General features: G+C 41.9%; 2 protein-coding genes across 2 annotated transcripts; one reads left to right on the plus strand and one right to left on the minus strand.

Annotated features, from left to right (window-relative positions):
• Positions 1-7263: 7263 nt before the first annotated feature.
• On the minus strand, positions 7264-11305 carry LOC121179051 (low choriolytic enzyme-like). Its single transcript, XM_041033678.1, has 10 exons — positions 11202-11305; positions 10698-10728; positions 10547-10612; positions 10192-10344; positions 9746-9863; positions 9396-9574; positions 9034-9115; positions 8286-8410; positions 8002-8065; positions 7264-7524 (listed from the first exon to the last, which is right to left on the minus strand). The coding sequence occupies exons 1-9, from the start codon at positions 11262-11264 to the stop codon at positions 8007-8009; spliced, it is 876 nt and encodes a 291-aa protein (XP_040889612.1). The 5' UTR covers positions 11265-11305; the 3' UTR covers positions 7264-7524; positions 8002-8006.
• Positions 11306-17259: 5954 nt separating this feature from the next.
• LOC121181717 (low choriolytic enzyme-like) lies at positions 17260-21377 on the plus strand. The gene is made up of 9 exons (XM_041037822.1): positions 17260-17353; positions 17591-17662; positions 17760-17915; positions 18437-18557; positions 18644-18822; positions 19400-19481; positions 19593-19717; positions 21188-21309; positions 21372-21377. The coding sequence occupies exons 1-9, from the start codon at positions 17260-17262 to the stop codon at positions 21375-21377; spliced, it is 957 nt and encodes a 318-aa protein (XP_040893756.1).
• The last annotated feature ends 1670 nt before the right edge of the window (positions 21378-23047 follow it).

Here is a 23047-nt window from a genome sequence, read left to right on the forward strand (position 1 = left end):
ACCAGGGGAGACCAAGGACCAGGGGGAAGGATGGAGAGGTAATCACGAGCAGGGGGAGAGTCTCACGATGGTTTCCAGACAATAACAAAGTTACTGGAGTGGTTTGGTGAGTTACTGAGGCTAGTAGTCTACCATCCAAAGCATTAACTATCCTAGTGGTTGCTAGAGGCTCGAAAGTTAGGTTAGCTTGGGAGGCAAACTCAACATCAATAAAATTCTCATCAGCTCCAGAGTCAATTAGGACTGAGAGTGGCAGAGACAACTGAGGCAGTAGCAAAGAGCCTGGGATGGTCAGCTGTTTGGGGGTGTCGGGTGAAGGGGGGAGGGAGGGGGTTCGGCTCACCAAAGCTCCCTCATTTATTGGTGAGCCGAGGCTTTTGGGCAGGATGCCAGAAAGTGACCAGACAGCCCACAGTACAGACACAACTTACCCTGCATTCTCCGAAGCCTCTCAGCTGGGGAGAGCTTGGCCCGACCAAGCTGCATGGGCTCCTCGGCAACCGAGGGCAGAGCAACTGGCGGAGGCGAGTAAGGAGAGGGAGGAAGAGGTGGATTGGCACTAGCTGGCTGGGCTAACTTCGGCATCAGAGTCCCTCTTTCCCTCTGTCTTTCTCTGAGTCTGTTGTCTATCTTAATGGCCAAGGAGATTAAAGAATCTAGGGATTCGGGTTCATCCCTAAGGGAGAGCTCGTCCTTAATTTTTTCAGCTAGGGCCTTGTAAAAAATTCCTTTAAGGGCTAGGCTATCCCAGCCCGACTCAGCAGCTAGGATGCGGAAGTCTACAGAAAAGGCCGCAACTGACTGCGAGCCCTGGTGAAGACCTAGAAGGCGTTTAACCGCCTCCTGGCCCTGGACAGGATGATCAAACACCTTACGCATTTCAGATATGAAAGAATCAAAAGATTGAAGAACAGGTGAATTAATTTGCCAAAGTGCAGTAGCCCAGTCACTAGCTTTACCCCAGAGCAGATTTACCACATAGCCAACCTTAGCTTTATCTGAGAAGTAAGAGGAGGGCTGCTGATCAAACACAATGGAACATTGAAAAAGAAAACGACTGCACGAACCTAAATCACCAGCATAAGGCTCGGGAGCGGGAACAAAAGGCTCACGTGGGGTAGAAATTGTGGGTCCGACAGCCAGGGAAGAGCTTGGGGCTGGTGGAGTTCCTTCAGGGCCTGATAAGCCAGGAGTGAGGTGATTAAGTTGAGCCTGCATGCGAGCCATGCTGTGGGATAGGCCTCGAAGAGTGTCCACCATTTCCTGGATCTGTGAATCATGTCTTCCCACGATGATTCCCTGGGCGCTGAGAGCTTTAGTAATGGCGTCTGGGTCAGCTGGGTCCATACTGGCTGGATTGTTCTGTTAGGTTAGAGTGTTTCTTTCTTTAGAGGACCCAGAAGCAGACCACAGGCTGATGGCAGAGAAAAAAAAGTAAATTTAATAAGGGTAACACAAAGCGAGTCCAAAAAACTTTCAGGACTGATAGGAGTGGAGGCAAAATGGCGTGGCGGGCAGTTTACTGGCTGGAGGAGCGATCCTGAGCACTGAGGAGTTTCACACTGAAAGAGAGAACAGCAGAGAGCAGAAGTCACTTGACTGAGCACAAGGTTAGTTCACTAGAAACTCTTAAGAACAGTCTGCTTGACGGCGAGAGAGTTACCACTGAAGGTAGGACAATCCAGCGTCGAAGTGAAGCCCTGCTCCGGCTTAAAAGGAGTGATCACCGGAAATGAGGTGCAGGTGTGTCAGCCTCCAGTCAGCAGGAAAACACGCCTCTTTACTCAAACAGGAGGGAACCTCCCACAGGAGGCAGAGGGAAAAAACACAAGCACACAAACATTCCAACCCGCATATACATAACAAAAGATAAATAAATAAATATGTCCAGGATAGAATTATACAGTGTGTACATAATATATACAGACACAGTGAACATTGTTTATTGCACATGGCCTGCTGTCATAAAGGTGGCTCGTCAGATGAGGTAAGGTTAGGTGTTTGCATTAATTAGGGCTATTGCCCTGTTGTAAAAGCTGTCCCTGAGTCTGTTTGTTTGTGCCCTCAGCGCCCTGAATCTATCGCCAGAGGGCAGCAGTTTAAACACCCGGTGTCCTGGGTGTGGGCAGTCCCTCAAGATGCTGCGTGCCCTCTTGAGACAGCGGGTGTTGTAGAGGTCCTTCAGGGATGGAAGGGGATGGCCAATGATTTTCTGGGCGGTGTTAGTGACCCTATGTAGTGCCTACTTGTGTGCTATGGTGCAGCTCGGGAACCACACAGAGATGCAACATGTCAGCACACTCTCAATGGAGCAGCGGTAGAAGACAGTTAGCAGCTCCCTCTTCAGATTGGTCCTCCTGAGAATCCTCAGAAAGTGGAGACGTTGCTGGGCCTTCTTCACAACCTCCGAGGTGTTAGAGCTCCACTGGAGCTCTGCATCTATGTGTACTCCTAGGAACTTAAAGCTGGGCGCCCTCTCCACACATTCCCTGTTGATGCTGATGGGCTGCAGGTCGGACTTCCTCCTCCTGAAATTGATAATCAGTCCTTTGGTCTTGGAGGTGTTGAGGACCAATTTGTAGTCCGCACACCACCCCACCAGCCTCTGGACCTGTATGTCGTCTCATTTCCACCAGAGATGAGCCCCACTACGGTAGTATCATTGGCAAATTTAATGACGGCCTAGTCTGGGTGGGTGCTATATGGAGTGTACAGTAGGGGACTAAGCACACAACCTTGTGGTGAGCCAGTGTTGAGGCTGAGGGCTGTGGAGAGATGGGGACCTACTCTGACTCTCTGTGCACGGTCAGAGAGAAATATTCTGATCCAGCAGCAGGTGGTGAAAGGTCCAATATCCAGTAGTTTTTATGTCAGTCTGTCTGGGAGTATTGTATTAGCTCTCCTGCTGTTCCAGGTGGGAGGTGGTGGTGTGGAGTGATGTGACAATGGCGTCCTCTGTCGATCTGTTAGCTCTGCAGAAGGTCACAGGGACAAGAGACGGACCAATAATGTAGTTGACATTATCACCGGAACTTTTGCTGCTATGTGTATTAGATATATGCTGAATTAAAGAGCCCAGACATTGATACATGAAATGTCTGGGGTCACGTACTACACCGCATATTCGTTTACTGGTAAGCGGGCCAACATTAAACTTCGTTATTTTGAATGGATTTTGATACTTTCCGCTTAACGCTACAAGCTAGTTGAGTTATACATAGTGATGGTCCTCTGACACCCAAGGCTCCAACACATGCGCGGTAGCTCATGAAGCAGTTGTGTCGAACCAATGTGCCGAGGTGTGGTTTGGTCACGTGAGTACTGAGGTTTGAAGCACTTGAGTGACGTTCAAAGCAGGTGAGTGCTTCGGACGTCATACGAATCACCTGATTGGTTCGGTTTGTCATGTGAATCACGTGACGGGATCGAGTGTGTTAAGGGAAAGGATAGCTCTATATACTGGCGGTCATTTGAATTTTTCTTTGCAGAGTAGGTTGGTTTGTTGCGGTTGTTAGGTGTTAGTAGTAGTAGCAGTGTTGATAACGTATTTTTGGAGAATCAGTGTAGATATAGCCATAGATATATTATATATAAATTAGATATAGATGGAGAGTTATATAGATAGGTATGTAGATATATAGTCCTACGGGTTTTTTTCAAGGCTGGGGAAATAGTTTGTAAAAGAAGAAACTGATTGAGTCCAAAAACTGTAGAAAAACTGTTATTTCTTAATAAAAACTCATAAACAGTTACACAAGCACACCCACTGCCCTGTTCTTTGAGCAAACTGCCCTGTTTCAAGCACACCCTCTTTACCCATGTACACATAAACCTCTTTACCAACGAAGCCCAACATAACATGACATAATCTGTATTTGCACCAGTACCATGTGAAAATTACATCACTCTACTACTCACTATTTGTAGAGCACATCTCATGAATGCACCAGCACCATTTCAATGTTTCATAACACAAAATACAAGTGAAGATTATATAGGGTTACAATCAGCCATGCCAAATAACAAACATGGCCTTCTATTATTATTATTATTATTATTATTAATACACTTGAAACCACATTATCATCTGGTGCCGTCAAACAGAAAAGTACCATTTACCTTGCTCCATGATAATGTGTGTTTTGGTTTGGAAAAAATCACGTGATTTATGACGTATGAACCACTTCACTGCTTCATTCGGTATCGAAACCCTGTCATTGGTTTAGTTATCTTGCAACAATGTAGTGTGGGTTTGATTCCCGTCAGAGCTGCATGTTATTTAGCTCATGAATTAGACATTTGGAATGAGATCACATTTGCCATCTGGGGACTGAACACCCAGTATTCAACATCTTTTAAGCTATGGACTATTTAGATAAGATATCAGGCCAAGTATATCGCTGTTTCCTACAACTATCAGACGTGTCAAATAATATAGTCTATTTATTTAATATATATATTTAATATATATATTTAATATATGTATTTAATATATATATTTAATATATGTATTTTATTGTGTCAACTTGAAACCACACAAACATGTAGTGTATTCGAACAAGAATGTGCATGGCGAATCAAATCCCAAACAATCCATGAACCAATAAATGACACATCTTGGTTGCACTTCATTTTATTGACCACTAGATGTCCTACTCGAGCAGTGTCTCATTGAAGCCTCGGTAGTGAACCATTTTTTGAATCAGGTGTCAAAGCTTCAACAAAGCCTCGATCAGCCATCACTAGTTATACACTGTTTACAAAAGCGAGCTAACAGTGCCTTAAGCAGCTCCTGGACCAGTATCATCTTGTCAGCATTAACATGCACAGCTGCTCTGTCTTACCTGGATCAGGGCTTTAATGTACATCAAAGGGAGGAGAGGAGGGTGAGCCCTGATCCCAGCAATACTTGGCTGCATGTTTTTGGAGAGCCAGGGGAGACAGAAAGCTCTTCTCTTTCTTCTTGCGTCTGAGGAGCAGCTAGCGCCCATATTTAACCTGATTATAATGGTACCGCCATCTGGTGTTTACATACGGTATGGACGCTTTACAGGTGACACATGAACATAAATGCACTTATAAATAACAATGACAGCATAAAATTTGCATCAACAATTGCTGCAAATTAATGCAAATGAATGAATTAAAAGAAGTTTAATAATTTAATAATTATTTAAACAAAATGCCAGGACAATAAAATCATTTTGTAGTGTATATATGTTTATCCACAAGTAGGATGTTGTTCTACTAGGATCAGGGTTCCTACGCAAGTATGGATTTTGATTTTATAAATTATTGTAGTACGGAAAATGGAAACTGTTGTATGGAAAAATATTCATGTTTCCAAGACTATTACCACTGCTCTATTTTCTAAAACATAAAATTATGAATATCTAAGAAAATAAATGGATCGATCTGTTTTTAAGGCCCTTAGCAGCGCAGCTAAAATGTTTGTGTGAGAGCACACAGTAGGCTATGCGTCATAGACTCTATAAAACAGCTATGCGTTCATAAGACAGATCCATGGCTACGCATCCCAGAAAACATTTGGGCAGACTGACAAGTTGAATGCCCAGCCCTCTACTCTTATCCTCCTCCAACCCACTGGCCCACCGAGGTGTCATCAAGTTTCACTGCTGCTTCGACAGACGGGTGATGTCCACACCGTGAGCGAGCTATTCAAAATGCCTGTTTATGATCGTTGACAGAACTCGTTATGGGTAAATGTAAATTCTCTGACGACTGGCTCATAAATCCCAAATATAAAGACTGGTTTGAGAAGGATCCCAAATGGATAAAGAAAGCTAAATGCAGACTTCGTGTGAAATCGTTTGAAATCTCCAACATGGGGGAGGCGGCGGTTGTGATTTGAATATTTCTGGGTTTGATCTTTATTTATTTCTATGAGCTACATTACCTAGCTATAATCTTCTGGAAATTATTTGGTGACATAATGTCATATATTCAGAATAATGAAAACAAACAATAAATTCCATAATTTATTTACATGATACACATCTATTTACTCAAATGTCACAAATTATTTGATTTTTTTTTTTTTTTTTTTACAGAGAAGTCTGGAAATTAGGGTCTGGAAAAAGTATGGAATTTTGAAATTTCAAATGTGTAGGAACCCTGTAGGATACGCATGGAAGTATCAAAAGATTGTTTAAAGATTTGTTTAGTACAATACACACACTTTATTTATCCTTTTTTGACAGTACAATTGGTTCTATTTGTAGCACCCATATTTAGTTAACTTTTGTACTCTTTTCTTTGTTTAACTGGTTCATTCTAATTCAGTTTTGTTTGAGTTACCAGTGCAGAGAGTGCTGGTGCTGCTGGTGTTGCTGTGGCGTCCTGTGAGGCTGGGTTCAAAAGGGGCCGCCCCCAGAAGTGCAGCCATTACATAGAGGGAGCGGCCAAATTGGGCTGGACCAAGTGGATGCCACATCATGGGGAGAAATTAGGGATTTAGTTTGTATAGTTAATTATTTCTTTAGACTGTTAGTCTTTGATTTAGATTGTTTAGTTAGTAGTTAAAGATATTCTTTACTGACAGGCTGATTATCTGGTTTTGTTTTCTGTTGTTGAGTTTGTTGCCATGTTTGTTGTTTGTAAATCCCCCTTTTTGTTAGGATAATGGCCTGATCAACCATTATATATGTGTCCTTTGTTGTTCAGTTTGTAGGTCTGTTTGTCTTTGTTTGCCGGTTGGTCTGTTCAGTTACTTGAGTTTGTATTTTTTTCAGTATAGTTCTGTTAAGTTGACCTCTTTTATGGATCCAAGTTTGTTATATCTTGGTTAAAATCTTTCTTTGCATCTTTTTTTTGGGTAAATAAAACCCTCTTTTTGAAGAAATTCACCTGTGTTCCTCATGCTTGCCAGCTTGGTCCCTTACAGGCTCTTTCCAAAGATGTAATATTTACCATTATTTAGGTATATCTTTTGAGAAGTGAGTTGTTCCCACAGTGTGTGTGTGTGTGCCATTCAGAGCAAGGCCAGAAAAAGGCTTATCAGTGCTACATTTGATCACCTGTGTATGTTTACCCAGCAGCAACACTAGTTCCCTGTTCATGAAGGCCAACTATGTGAGAATGATGGAAAATGTGAACATTGCTGATCACCCGCAGAGGTTCACTCTGAGTTCTGCTTCTGGATGAATGCTGATTTTTGAGGTAGCTCCTGGCACAACTTTTAGTCACATATCTTTTCCTTGTATGGGTAGTAGCACACTGAAACAAGATGACGAGCTTAATAAATGTATATATATCTTTTTATTCATTTTCAGTATACGGAATACTGTGTTTCTAAGCTTGTAAGCAGTTTTTTCATGTAAGCATAAATCTGTGATGATATCATTGGAGAGCTGCTGCTTTTCATTTCTCGTTAGGACAGAACAAACGTTCATTTAATCAAATTCAGAATTTCATTAAAGCATGTTCATTAAGCGCAAGATTCATGTCTGGTCTTGTTTGGAGATGAAAAGCTGTTTCGATCTTCCTCCTCTCCCTCTTTATTTCCTGTTGGAAAAAGAGATCTGATGTTAAAAACATTGAATACATATGTGTAAGTGACCACACGCATGTTTACACTTCAATCTTTGTGAGGACAGTCAATGGTATAATACATTCCCTAGCCCCTTACCCTAACCCTAACCTAAACCTGATTCTAACCAGAAGCCTAACACCAGGTCTGAACCCTCAAAGAGCCCTTTGAAGGTGTGTGAGAAAGTGTGGACAAGCCAAAATGTCCTCACCTTCCCAAAATGTCCTTACTGCACTGGTTTAAAACTCTGACTGGTCCTCAGAGTACACATAGGCATGCACACACAGTAAGACATTTGGAGTTCTTAAGTTACATATCTGTTATTTAAGAAACCATAGTGTAAGCATGTTAATGGTGACACTAACTGTGATTATGCTGTTAGATTTACTTTAAACCACACTGATGATGGTGTCTATAGAGCACGTTAGAGAAAAACATCCAAACTTACTTACTGTCATTACTCAAGGAAATGGTGTCTTTGCATGGGTGCCAGGGGACGTCCGTAAGCAGTTGAATCTGCAAAGAATTCAAAAAGATCTGTCTAGGTCTGTGTTCACTATTATGTGCATTTTGTCAGTAGGAAGATAGTACAAGAGAGTATTATCAGTAGGTGAGTAGGCTAGCAGGTAGCCAGCTAGGTAGGTAGGAAGACAGATGAGAGTGAAATAGTATGTAGTTAATTAGTTGGGTGTGGGTGGGAGGGAAGGGCAGGTTGGATGTGTACAAAAGTACATACTGCATTTGTAAAGGAGGTTCACCCGAAGGATGTCATTAGGACTCATCTGAGTGGCCCTGCCGATGGGGACATTTTCGTCAGGGATGGGAACGATGGTTGGCTGGCAGTTCTTGGAGAAAGCAAACCTATGGTGCAAAGCAATTGTTGATGAGTTGGTGAGAGGTTTAAACTGTACACCAGGCACCACAAACCTCACATCTAAATCCAAGAGCCACAAATTTCTCTCAAGAGCTGGATGAGACTGAGACCATGAGTTACAAGGGGAGTGAATATTGAACATTAGAATGCCAATGTTGCTGCTGTCTGCTGGATCTGTAAACAGACAACACGTTCACTACAACAACTTTGTAAGGTCATGTCATATATGTAAAACACTAGGTTCATATTTTTTCAAATCTGTCTTCAAACAGACTTTACATGCCCATCTGTACATTTAAATAGTTACTGGATTCTATTCATGTTGGCCATCAAGAGATTGTAAGTGTAAGCAAGCAAGCAAACAGTGTAGCTTTGGAAGATAACCGTTTGAACTGTCCAACTCTGAATGCTCAAAACCTCATGTTAGCCTCAGCTGAGCTTTCTAATAAATTGTGAATGAGGACTGTGAACTGTTTATTGTCTCTTTGGACTTGCATTAGGAAAGGATCTCTTTGTGGCCAGCATCGAGAAAAAGAATCACTGCAATGTCCAGTAACTTCTCCTATGTACTGTATTATTACTAAGTTCAATGGGAAAACTGAGACGCTACCTTGAATAGTGCATGACGGAGTTGTAGTCATACGGAGTACCAAGGTTGTTGGTCTGAATCTTCATGAAATTATGCTCCTCTCCTGCACGTAGTGAAAAAATAATGAATGCTTATATCTGCAGGAAACCATATGCAGTATGTCACTATCTCTGTACATGTACTGTTTATTGTAGAGTTATTGATAAGCCCATAATTCACATCCCCAGCTACTATATCCCTGCTGAAATTAGATTTGTATTTCCTTATTTTCTTCTTCTTCTTCTTCTTCTTCTTCTTTATATACTTAAAGTTTCATCTGTGCTCTATATAATGAAACCCTTTTCCAAATTGTTGGTGAAGACTGTGTCTGTAATGCAACCCACCAGGAATTACGTTCTGCAAAAGGATGCGAACATGCTCATCCCTGTCAGACCGTGTCTGTTCATGGTCGAAGCCCAGGGCGTGGAGGAGCTCATGTTGGATGGTTGATTCGTAGACACAGCCCTGACGATTCAAAGACAGTATCTGGCCATTACCCCGACGCCCGACATATGAGTAACACCTAAAAAAGAGCATCAAATGAAAGTACAAACCATGCCAGCAACCCCTTAAGAATACGTCACGTTTCTTCCCTTGACCTGAGACACCGTGTTTGATGAGAAATCAGCCAGCTTGGGGTGTAAATAGGGTCTCTGAGTGCATTGTACGCATATGGAGCATATGTGATCCATACCCTGAACGAGAGTGGATGTCCACAAAGTCCCTCTGTCTGTTTAAGGGAGTGAAGCGGATGCAGGTGGATCGGGCAAATGACTGCAGACCTCTGATGATGGTGTCTCTCTCTCTTTGGGCTTAACAGTTAGAAATATTTGTTAGGAGCTTAGTGAGTTGCATTTGTTACTGCCACTACTAATATTATTACTAATACTTGCATCCTATGAATACTACTGCCAGTACTAATATTATTACTATAACTATCACTGCAACCACTACTTTCATTATACAGTGACTAGTACCACAACAGGTACTGCTATTACTAGGCCATTATTTACTGCCATCGCCAGCCTTCTATTACTGCTGTCAAAAAGTGCTCATGTGATATTGGTGGACTCTAATTTACAAACTCAATTCACAGATACTGACGCTAAATAAACATCCTGCATGCTTGTTGAGACTTACAGTACTGGGAAGAGATGCGGTACGGTACGTAGACATTGCCATCTGGGGATTTAGGCCACAGACAGCCTCGTGCTGTGCAGGGATCAGCGTTCTGAAGACCCGTTGCCACTGCTATGTCTCCATACATCACCAGAGGCTCATCCAAGTTCTTTCCTGCAAAACAACATCAGGAAGGTCTATGATTTTTAATGTACCGCATTTGCATTTTCTTCGACTATACGGGCAGGTCAAATACAAGCTCTTCCACACTGTAAGTTTGATGTTTTTACAGCTCTGTGTTTAAGGTTAGATGATGTTTTTCTTGTCCTCAATTACTGTACATATGTTGGTGGACATGCAATGGATGTGAACATACCAAGATTAGCATTGGCCTTCTCTAACAGTGTGGAGACACTGAGGTCGTCATCCTCAGCAGTGTTGCCTGTGGAACAGAAACACTTTGTTCATGTATCAGTTGAATAATGTAAAACTTTCATTTTACTGGATGAAATGTAGCCACATCTTACCTGAGGATTCGTCACTCCTTTCAGAAGAAGCCTGTAAGAAGAAAGAGAGTTTTAAAAAATCTGGTTAAATATAGTTGAATGGATGTGGAACCATGGCGATGTTATGTTCAGATAGAAAGTTTACTTCCAGCAGAGATCTTGCTTTAATTACAATCTACTGTGGTAAAGTGCAGGTCCTACAGAGGTAAACACGCAGAGAAGAATGTGGGAGCATGATGTGAACCAGTATTTCTTCTTTCTAGTGTTTGCACCCCTGCATGGGATTAGATTCTAATGCAATTTCCACATCAATTTCCCCACAATTAAGCCAAAAAAGAAAAGAAAAACCTAAAAATAAATCTGTATTAATGTAATGTTTCTTTTCACTGCTGATTATTTTATCTCTTTGAAGAAAAATTTAACTTGGGAGAGTAAAATATCTGAATTTATCACACTGATCAGTGTGACAAGGAATAAATTAAGTCTGCCTGTCCATATTAATGTAAAGTGTGTGCTGATGCTTACCTGTAGAGTGAAACTGTGGACAGAGCAGAGGAGCAGAGTGAGAACAGCAGTCTGGAGGATCATGGCTGGTTATAGGACAGCAGCTGCCGACCGAGAAAATGCCCGTGGGAAAACAGAAGTGCTTGAACTTATATAGGTGGGAAGGTAGCAGTAAAATGGAATACTGCTCAATAAACATATTGCCAAACTCAGCTTCCACTGAAAGTGGAAATTATTACTTAAAAACAAATGTGGTTTATGTAAGATGACATTATTTTCTGTTTTTTTGCCCCAGACAGACTTAGCTTTTTAAACATGGTGAAATAATTATAATTAATCCCTTAATAAAGCAAAATGCTGGATTTGTTTGTGACCTCTTCTAAGAACGACACATCATTTTAGTTATCTCAAGGTATGTCCGGCAGTAAAAGTTACTTATTTAGGGAAGGCTTTACATCCCAGATCTGCTGACAGTTGAAAAACCCCAAATCTTCTCTCAAAATGGAGGTTTAAATAAGTTTAGTATGAAATAAACTCAATAAATGTCTCATTAAAAACCAACGGAAAAATCAACACAGTTGGATCATGGAGTTACTTGTGCTTGGAATAGAGAGAGGCTGTAGTGACTTGTGTTGAATATGAGAAAAATTAACTATCTAGTCATACTGCAACATTAAATTCACTGTACTTTGACTTGTTTAAATTGTTCTCTGAACAAACCAGGTTGGGTCACTGTCAACTCACAAGCAGAGTCTCATTTTAATTTTGTAAACTTAAGGTATTATGGGTGCCATCTCAGCAGTCGCTGACTGCCTCAAGTGTTTCCAATTAAATTAGAGCAAGACTAAAGTGATCCTGTTTGGGCCCTCTCTCTCCAACCAGGGCCCCTGGTGCCTCAACCGAAAGACCAGCATCCCTTGGTAGAGGTTAAGGGGAAAGTGAGATTGTGTGTTTGCTGTAGCTGCCCAAAAGCTCTGCTACAGTTTACCATTTACAATCAAGTGTTCCTCCTCCAGAGACACTTTACACTAAACTGAGGACTGACATTCTCTCAGGCCTTTGGGTTTAATTTATTAACTGTCATTGATTAAGTGTCCTTGCCTGTGTATTTCTATGAGATAGTTTTTGTTTTGGCTCTGTCAGTCTTCTCTGATGCAGAGTGTCAGACATGGGTATGGGCATCTGTGCATGTGTGTGAGAATCTCTATTGCCGACTCTGTGTATGTGGATTTACAGTTACAAGCCTTTTATTAAAAATATTTTGGGAGGCTGGCATGAATGATTTTTGCATGTGTTTATCTTCCTCCTCCAATGTGGTACCTTCTACCACTTATGGAAAAAAAGGCAGCAGACATTTCCATTTAAGAACAACTGAACAGGATTATCATAAGAACCCTTTAACATTTTGTTAACGTTATAAAGAAAGTAACCTGCAACCCATTAATGTGTTTGTCATATTACATCAGTGATGTATGTAATCTTGCACTGAAAGTAAATTCAACAAAACCCTGAATGATTTCACAATAAATATAACCTCTTAGGGTCAAACTTTCATGTTAGAAATTGGGAGCTTATATCTATAATTTGTATAATTGAGGTATATATTTCTATAATTGAATAGAATAGAATTCCTTTTATTGTCATTATAAATCTTTTTCACATGTACAACTTCCCCAAAATGTGTGCACAGTTGCAATATGTTTGGTCTACACACAGTCTTGCAAAGTCTTTCAAAAACAGGAACACACATTGCATGCAATTGCATTTGCATCAAAATACAAATGCAAAAAATTAAGAAACAAAGTACTATTTCATATACATACACACAAATATATGTAATTCATTTATATTAAATTAACAGAATTTTGCAAAAACAACTATGAAATACAAGTAAAATCTGAAAAAAAGAAAGAAAAAAAGAAAATGACCAGTAACAGTTAATAGCAGGCACCTTCTTGCACATATACAGTTATTTAAAAAATAATAATAAATACTTAAAATAACCCTTAAATATTTCATTTATGGCCAGTGTTCTTAAGACAGTGCATCAGCTCTGTAACACTGACCTTATGCGATCCACTCTGCTGCAACAACTTCTCATCATACTGCAAGAAGGAGACCAAGACATTTCTAAATAGAGATGTTGTGGTTGTGTGTTTTGACATGTGTATTGAGTTAAGTGCTAGTGACAACTTGTCTCAGAATTGCATATGTTGTTCTCTTTAATTCACATTCTGTCTCCGCTTTGCAACAGAAAATCTATAGCTGCTTGACATTTACTGTCTTGTTATCTCCACCAAAGGGGTTATGTTTGTCTTTTTGTTTGCTTGTTTATTTGTCAGCAGGATTATGAAAATGTACAGAAATGTACTGAACTGAATTTTGATGTGGAATCAGTTAAAGGGGCAGGTCCAGGAATATTTTATGACTTTCCTTAACACTGCAGGGACAGGCATTTTTCAACATTTTCATTAGATAAGATAAATCTTTCTTGCCATTGCACAATCATACTTTGTACAAAAGTACAACAAAACTGAGATACTGTCCCACATTAGTGCAAAAGAAGGCATACAAATCACAGTACAGCAAAAGATAAATAAATAAATATGTCCAGGATAGAAATATACAGTGTGTTCATAATATATACAGACACAGTGAACATTGTTTATTGCACATGGCCTACTGTCATTTATGACAGCGGCTGTCATAAAGGTGGCTCGTCAGATGAGGTAAGGTTAGGTGTTTGCATTAATTAGGGCTATTGCCCTGTTGTAAAAGCTGTCCCTGAGTCTGTTTGTTTGTGCCCTCAGCGCCCTGAATCTATCGCCAGATGGCAGCAGCTTAAACACCCGGTGTCCTGGGTGTGGGCAGTCCCTCAAGATGCAGCGTTGATACAGATTCCCTGTTGATACAGATGGGCTGCAGGTCGGACTTCCTCCTCCTGAGGACCAAGTTGTTGTCCGCACACCACCCCACCAGCCTCTGGACCTCATACCTGTATGTCGTCTCATTTCCACCAGAGATGAGCCCCACCATGGTGGTATCATCGGCAAACTTAATGATGGCGTTGTCTGGGTGGGTGCTGACACAGTCATATGTATACAGAGTGTATAGTAGGGGACTAAGCACACAACCTTGTGGTGAGCCAGTGTAAAGGCTGAGGGCTGTGGAGAGATGGGACCCACTCTGACTCTCTGTGCACGGTCAGAGAGAAATATTCTGATCCAGCAGCAGGTGGTGAAAGGAAGTCCAATATCCAGTAGTTTTTATGTCAGTCTGTCTGGGAGTATTGTATTAAAAGCAGAGCTAAAGTCAACAAAGAGCAGCCTAGTGTAGGTCCCCTGCTTTTCCAGGTGGGAGGTGGTGGTGTGGAGTGCTTTGACGATGGCATCCTCTGTCGATCTGTTAGCTCTATATGCAAACTGAAGTGGGTCGAATGCAGATGGGAGGCAAGACAAGATGTGCTGTCGCACTTCATTATAACAGGAGTGAGATTGACTGGTTGGTAGTCGTCTTGTCTGGCAGCCATCCTGGGGTTCACTGCCCTCAGTGTGCACCTCACCTCGTGCTCTTGCACCATGAGACTGGAGTTGCTGCAGTTTGGTGTTCGAGCTGCGACTGCCTCGGGTCCTCCTTCCCCCTCGAAGCGTGCAAAGAAGTGGCTCAACTCCTCTGCAAGTGCAGCGTCACCCTCAGCCATCGTGGTGTTGCTGGACTTGTAGTGGGTTAGTGGGTTGTTGTCGCTGAAGTGGTCCTCAATCTTCCTCTTACAAGCTGCCTTGGCCTCTCTGATTCCTCTTTTTAGGTGGCCTCTGGCTGGCCTGTACTGTGCCCTATCACCGGCTCTGAAAGCAACGTCACGTTGCCTCAACAGGACCTGGACCTCTTTGGTTATCCAAGGTTTCCGGTTGGGATACACCCGGAGGCACAGTGAGGCTGTCGACACAGAAGTTGACGTAGGAGAGCACAGATGCGGTGTGCCCCTCCAGGTACTGATGTTCAAACACACTCCAGTCTGTGTTCTCAAAACAATCCTGCAAGCTGGCTAAATCTGCATTGCGCTTAGGAATCCCGTTTTAGGAATATCTCACATAGAAAGCAGTACCTGATGACAGAAAGGTAAATAAACTGCATTCACATACTCCAGAAAGTTCAAGGACTGTCAGGCCGGTCAAAGGTATTTCATTCAAAACCCTTGACCATCACCACTGATAATCACATCCTACTACAGAGACTGGAACATTTAAAGGAACCGCACTAAACTGGTTTAGGTCTTACCTATAAGATCAGTTTCTGTTTGTACATATTAATGATGAATCCTCCATGTACGCAAAATTTAGACATGGAAATCCATAAAGTTGTGTGTTTCCACCAGTTTTATTCACTCTTTGAACTTCCAATGTTATGCAGATTATGCTCAATTCTACTTGTCAGTGAAGCCAGAGGAAACCAGATAAAAATCTGGGCGAGCAATAACTTTCTGCTGTTAAACTCAGACAAAATTGAAGTTATTGTAATAAACACCTCAGAAACACATTATATAATGATATTGTTACTCTAGATGACATTGCCCTGGTCTTCAGGACCAACCTGAACTCTCTCATAAAACAATCTTCAAGAACTGCATGTTTTTTAACAGTGCAAACATCAGACACATCCTGTCTCAAAAAGATGCAGAAAAACTACTCCATACTTTTGTTACTTCTAGGTTGCATTACTGCAATCCCTTATTATCAGGCAGCTGCAAGTCTCTCAGTTGATCCAAAATGCTGCAGCATGAGAATTGACAGGAACCAGGAAACAAGATCATATTTCTCCTGTACTGGCCTCTCTACATCAGCCCCCTGTAAAATAGATAGCTGTGGTTCCGAGAGTCTCCAAAAGTAGAATCAGAGGCAGATCCTTCAGCTCTCAGGCTCCTCTGGCTACCAGTTTGGGTTCTAGAGGCAGACACCCTCACCATGTTTAAGAGCAGACTAAAAACTTTCCTCTTTGATAAAACGTATAGTTAATTTTGGTTCAGACTTTCCTTGAGCCCTGCTTTAGTTCTAGGAAAGCCAACTAAGTACTGAGAATACAGGCCCAGATACTCAAAGGCATACAATTTGCCCTGAAACAGCAACATTTTAGTGACTGGAAGAAAGACAAGACTTAGGTTGCACTGTTCTGGTGAAGTGGAATGTTACAGGTTGTATGTAACTGGATCTTGTGAAACATGTGGTTACGTGAGATTTTTGTCTGCAGGACATGAATGCAAACATGTTGTTCAAAACACTTTTTCTCAGACACGAGGATTTACAGCAGATTTAGGACTCATTCAAGAGCAATTTTGAAGGCACATACAATTGATGTTCTCCTACTTAGAATTTTCTTCTAGGTACAAAAGACATTCACAATGGTCCAGACCATCACCTATCCTTTCTTCACAGGAGGAAAACAGCTGTTTAACTTAAAATGAATGAATGTCTTAGTGTGAATGAAGTTTGAATTTAAAAAATGATACCTGTGATGACTAAAACCAAACCATCTGTTTAACAGATCATCATCATCAACATCATCATCATGGATCTCCAATTTACAGACTGTGGTATTGTAAATAAATAACTCTTGCATGGACTATGTCCCATCCCTCCACCAGGCTTGGTACGGGCATTAGTGAAAACACTGATTTAACTTTTATCCTAAACAAGTTCACGTTGACAATTATTTTGTTCATGAGTTTATACAGTATGATGGTAAATGATGGTAAAGTGTCCTTTTTCCCACACATGATGGTATGGATGTGTCTGTACATTATGTGATTGATAAGCCTGGCAGTTCAGCTGATTCCTCAGGTTTTGGAGTACTCTGATAATCCATATTTGGGCTTAACAGCACATTTGAACATATTTAAAAGCTTGGTGTCAAACTTCAGATGCACAAGCCAACACAGAAGATCTGAGGTAAGTTGAGCTGTAATTGTCTGCAGCTCTTCCTTCCACTGTATGAGGATTTGCGTGGTTATGGTTCAAACACTGTATCTTTCCCTCTGAGATGAAGCTGCAGCTGATTCCTGTCTGTGTCCTGCAGGTCTGCTGGGATGGCTCGCATGTCTGTTTTCAGGTTCTCTGCTCTGACTCTGCTGCTTCTGTCTGCCTGCTGTTGGGCCGACAATGAGGTGGGACCATCTCCAGGCCCATATTGTATCACAGTGTAGATATTATTGCATATTTAAAGCTGCTGTGTTAGACATCATTAACACTGAGTTCAGCTGCTGCTGTAACTTGTACTGTCACAGTCACAGCCCTGATCCTGTCTCACAGAGGAAGCCTGTATCTTTCATTCATGTCATCAAAGTTCAGTTTGTGTTCACTAATAAATGAAAGCAGCAAAAAGTGAAACTGTGTTGTTGTGTTGATGTCACTGATCAGAGGACTTTGCTGAGGAGGACGCAGGGGACCTTTCTGTCTCTGAGCTTCTGGAGAGAGCCAACAGTAATCTGAGTGAGTGTGAGCTGCTGTTGATGTTTCAACTCACTTTCTTCTTCTATTTTTAGTGGCTGTTGAACGGGTTTGTAAGTTGCTGTATGATGTGTTCTAGTCCGCTCCGACAATGATCCCATCCTGACTGAAGGAGACATCGCCATCGACAGGGAGGCCGAGAAAAACGCTGACCCCTGCACCAGCCGAGGCTGCATGTGGGGCAAGTGGACTGATGGGAAGGTCTACATCCCTTATTACATCACCAATCACTTCTGTAAGTATCAGCTGAAGATCTGGGAGACCCAAATCTGCTCTGTTTATATACATACAGCAGGTTTTCACTGGTGATGCAGCCTGTTGTAGCAGCTTCTTTGTCAAAGGTTTGAGTGAGATCGAGCAGAGATCAAACTCTTCAGTTACCAGCATCAGACAAGGGCACAATTTCTGCTGATTGCCAATAGTAAGCTTTTAGGGATGAGCATGAAAAACACATTATAAACACCTTACAAATGGATTCTAAGAAGCAATCCTAGCAGCCTAGCAACATCAAGGCTATAAAGAGCCCATAATGCAACACTCCCTGTGGGAGCTGTTGTTCCATGGGTGATCTCTACATTCATAAAGAATATCTGCTGCTGTGAATACATAATTGTCTGGAATATGATACGACCCCCACTTTTTCATACGTCATTTCCAGATGAAAATACCATCATATACTGGGGCCAACATGTCCCTCTGCTTTGTTGTATGGTGGGATGGTAAAAAGCTAAATGTTGCGTGCTGTTGTCCTGCCAGCCTCCCGTGAGAAGGCCATCATCACCCGTGGACTGGAGTCCTTCTCCTCCTTCTCCTGCATCCGCTTCAGGCCCAGCAGAAGCAGCGACCGTGACTGGCTGAGCATTGAGTCCCAGAATGGGTGAGAAAATGATCTAAAAGAACAGTCTGAGTTGAAAGCTGTTCTCACACCTCACTGTCCTTCAACTTGTGTTTGATCCCGCCCAGCTGCTACTCTTTCGTTGGCCGTCGTGGTGGTAAGCAGGTGGTGTCTCTGGCCCGTCGTGGTTGCCTTTACCATGGCACCGTCCAGCACGAGCTGCTCCATGCTCTGGGATTCAACCATGAGCAAACCCGCTCCGACAGGGACAGCCACATCAAAGTCCTGCTGCACAACGTTCAGTCTGGTAACGGAGCTGTTTATTGATCCCAAAGGCAAAATTAGAGAGGAAACCAAGTAAACTGCAGAAAACGAAATTCAAATACGGGTCAGATAAAAGACACTGATCTGATGCTGTGTCAAGATTTATTCCCCCTGAAAAGCCACACAAACCTAATGTGAAGATGAGAGAGACATGATGAGAGACAGATCCATTTTGAAACTGAAAAAACAGAAACATTAGACAGGTGAAGAAACAAAACTGTTCAAACTAATGTTAAAAGTCTTAAAAAAGACCATGTTTCTCAGAAATCTTCCTCAAAAACTCAAAAAACTGTCAGTATGGTGACTCTTTTGTGTCCCCCAGTGGACAAAAAAAGCTTTAACATTACAGATACAAAATTTTGGCACAATGCTGATCCTACATGAAACAGCAGCTCATTGTTTGAGAGAAGGTTTCTGAATATAAAGCCATCAGTACTAAAACATGGAGCTCTGCCGCTTTTTGGGACCTTTCTCCAGCAGCTGGACTCCTTTCTGTCCAGAAGTAACATCCAGAATTCAAATCAAACAAGCATTAACTTTGTCCTCTTCATTTTTTTAAGGAATGGAGCACAACTTCAGGAAGATTGCCACCCTCAACCAGGGCACTCCCTACGATTACAACTCTGTCATGCAGTACCACAAGTGAGAACAACTGGCTGGACGTCAGCCCTGCTATGTGTCTTCATATACGTGTGTGTATTGTGTGTGCAGGATGTGGTGTGGTTCAGTCTAAACTGCTGTGTCCTGTTTTAGGTACGCCTTCTCTAAGAACAACCAGCCCACCATGGTCCCAATCCCTAACCCCAATGTGTCCTTTGGCAACGCCAAGGAGATGAGCCGCAACGACATCGCCAGGCTCAACACGCTCTACAAGTGCTGTGGGTGTCTGCAAACAAACATATATAAACACACAGGCACACACACACACACACTGTAATCAGCACATTCAGTTTTTGCCTAATCGACCTCTGTGCTGTTCACTGTTACAGAATAAGCCTGTCCAGATGTCCTGACAGACAGAGCAGAGGGAATATTGTCTCCTGATGTTCGCTGAACAACAGAAGCTGCAGACCTGAACTCATCAGCACAATGATCATCCAATAAAGTTACTCTGAGTGAAACACATCAGTCTCTTTTCATTGTCTCATCACATCCTCTTTGTTTGCTTTCCTTCAAAGTGAACTAAATGAAGCACATTCAGTCAACAGCTTATGGTTCATTCTCAGCAGCAGCTGTTTGCTTTTCTAGCAGGATGTCAGGTGTAATGTTAACATTATGTCTCAAGGTAAAGACTAAAAATCTAGAGGAAGCTGAATTTTGTGTGGAACATGCAATCAGGCTGCTCTGTGTGGATTAAACTGGAAATATAAAAAAAAAATATTTATTTAAATAAACCTGCAGGTTAATATGATGTCATTTTATAGAGGGATTTTAAAGTTTTCATAAAACATGTCTTTTAAATCAGTTCACTCAATGAAGTAACCTCTTTTTTTTAAACTTCTCATGGTCCTAAGACTCACAGTTAGAAATAAAATATAGTTTACATAGAACATTTGGAACAGGAACGACTTACTGATCTTTATTATATCATTATTTATGTAAAATTATTCAGGAAATACCACATCTAAAATGATCATTTACTCAGACTGATCCATTTGTAACAGTAATGAAGAACATCTGGTTGACTTTGTCTTTAAATGCCTCCACTCTGCCTGCTGCTGGAGAGAGATCTCTCCTTACCTTCGCTGCTTCCTTTAGACTAAATTCAACTTGACTCTACTATGTTTTTTTTTTTATGTTTTTTCCCCCACTTCTACAATAAGACAGAGTACAGAGTTCATTTTCCTGGTTTTACAAAGGCGATTCAAACTGTGTTCATGTCATTCTCCAAAAGAGCTAAAAGAAAACATTTGCATCATTTTAATATCAGCTGCTTATAATGATGACTAAACTGTATGTGTGACATAGAATCACTGGGAGCTTCTTTTGGTGTCATGAGGCAGCTCTGCTGCCTCTGGGGTTGCTTGCTGTCTTCCTGTGTGTGTGTGTGTGTGTGTGTGTGTGTGTGTGTGTGTACTCTGTGTGGGTGTGTGGATGCCAGGACGGCTCCTCCCTCCTCCCTCATCCTCATCAAGGTTATTCCGTTCACCTGTGGGCAATCTACCTTCCCAGCAAGCGTATAAGAGGCTCGGCTTGTCTGTCAACCCTCGCCAGATCGTTCCGTCATCTCACGTGGTGACTAGTACTCTGTGCTCCTAGTTATTAGCTATCAAATTGCCTTAACTTGTTTCGCTCTTGGATTATTATTACCTGACTCCTTCTAACCACCGTGCTCTCCTCTCCTGCAGACTCCTCCGGTTTCCCCCCATCCAGCGTCACCACCTCTCCGTTTCATCCATCTCCGCCTCGCCGTCCCGGAATCCCTCCTGTCCTCAGCCTTCCCCTTCTTTTGTTTGATTTAGTTGGAACTGTCAGAATAAACTGTCCCTTTTCTTTGCCGCTAAATCTCTCTTTGTCTGCTTTTGGGTCCAGACCTAGACAACTTAACTAACCCTAACATTAGGGGCTTTTTATGTCCATTTACTGAAGTGAAACAGTTGCTTTATTTCTTCTGATTGTGTTTACAATGATTTATAGCAAAAGCTTGCCTCATATCAACTAATGTGTTGATATGTGTATGTATGTATTCATGTATCAGACACATTAACCGTGGATGGATATTACATGTTTGTAGAGTTGCTGTGGGTGGCTTCACATTCATAACAGTGTTTTGACTGTTCTATACTGATAAGAGCAGAAGGCTGCTTTTATTTTTCTCTCTCCTAAAAAGTGACAGATGTTTCAGACTCAGCTCTCCAACACAACATGTTACTGTTGAGACAACCAGTAGATCAGAGATATACCGAGGTCATGACTTGAACCTCCCCCTACAGAAAAGTGACCACAGGAACTTTGGCATCATTTTTTTTTTTACTTGGTTGTGATGCTCACTTTGACAAAAGTACACAAAACCACCACTACTGTGCTGCTCACCCATGTTTTATTCTAATTTAAGACACAAATTATAAAGAAAAAAGAAATAAATTAATTCATACATTAACAACAAAACAAAACAAATTGTCATGCTGAACAAGAAAGTGCCACAAGATCAGGAAATAAAGCAGAACCCTCTGATCATGCCTTAGTGGTGAGTGTTCCCAACAAAATTACAAGTGATCATATTAAGCAGTTGCCCTCTCAGCATGGTTCGTGTGCTCATGTGCTCACCAGTTCTGAAACTGTGAAGTGAAGCTGGGAGGAAAAAACAACAGAAATGTCAGCCTGCAGACGTGTAAACTTCCACCTTGGACCTTGGAGTCCAACAGTCAAATCTGAAAATGCTGAAGCCCAAATAAACTGTTGATTTTAAGACGGTGACTCCCTCTTTCACTCTCTCTCTCTCAGCTACTTCCTGTTGTCATCCAGGTAAACCTAGCCTGTGTTATTTTTTGACACATACACAATCTTTCTGTTGGCACAGAGCTATGTAACACAGCTGACTTAGAGAAGCGGACAGCTGCTCTCTAGTGGCAGGTGGAAGTGTGGAGGTGTCTGAAGTGCATGCTCAACCGTGTGGTGATGAAAGCAGGTAAATTCCTGGACTGAGGGAATGCTGATCCTTAATTGCTCCTTTCTGGGAGACAGCCTGGTGCCGGAGGGGGGGGGGGGGGGGGGGGGGTGACGTGGTTTCATTCCCCCTATATCAGCAGGAACCTTGCATCTACAAAACACGAGACAACCCAAATATCCAGTGTGTCCCAGTGTGAATGGGTGATGAGTCCACTTACGACCCCATGAGAAGGCAAATACCTGGATTCACCACCAGTCACTTAGAACTGAAGAACCCTTTTGGATGAAGGTGAAAAGTCTTCAACAACCTTTATGAACTGTTCAGACACATTAACTGTGAATGGAATTAACTTCCACCTCTTCACATTTGTCACATATGGGTAGGCCTGGCCTTGTCACTGTGGATGTGTCCTGCTGTGGGTGGGTTCATATTCACAACAGTGTGTTGAATGTCTCACACTGATAAGAGCAGTGGAGAGAGAGAGAGAGTGTGTGTGTTTGTTTTCTTTCTCTCATCACAGCTTGACAGATGTTTCAAACTCAGACTGTGTCAACTCCTCCAACATAACATTTAAGGTGAAACCACAATGCAAATGTTG

This window comes from Toxotes jaculatrix, chromosome 1 (genome assembly GCF_017976425.1).
Source record: "Toxotes jaculatrix isolate fToxJac2 chromosome 1, fToxJac2.pri, whole genome shotgun sequence".
NCBI classification, from domain to species: Eukaryota; Metazoa; Chordata; class Actinopteri; family Toxotidae; genus Toxotes; species Toxotes jaculatrix.

Excerpts from the sequence above, each read along its gene's own strand:
- LOC121179051 (XM_041033678.1), bottom strand. The coding sequence starts at position 11,264 with ATGATCCTCCAGACTGCTGTTCTCACTCTGCTCCTCTGCTCTGTCCAC. Across the intron at positions 10,729-11,201 it reads TCCACAGTTTCACTCTACAG|GCTTCTTCTGAAAGGAGTGA; the intron begins GTAAGCATCAGC and ends TTCTTCTTACAG. Across the intron at positions 9,575-9,745 it reads GACATCCACTCTCGTTCAGG|GTGTTACTCATATGTCGGGC; the intron begins GTATGGATCACA and ends GCTCTTTTTTAG.
- LOC121181717 (XM_041037822.1), top strand. The coding sequence starts at position 17,260 with ATGGCTCGCATGTCTGTTTTCAGGTTCTCTGCTCTGACTCTGCTGCTT. Across the intron at positions 17,354-17,590 it reads TGAGGTGGGACCATCTCCAG|AGGACTTTGCTGAGGAGGAC; the intron begins GCCCATATTGTA and ends GTCACTGATCAG. Across the intron at positions 18,823-19,399 it reads GCTGCACAACGTTCAGTCTG|GAATGGAGCACAACTTCAGG; the intron begins GTAACGGAGCTG and ends CATTTTTTTAAG.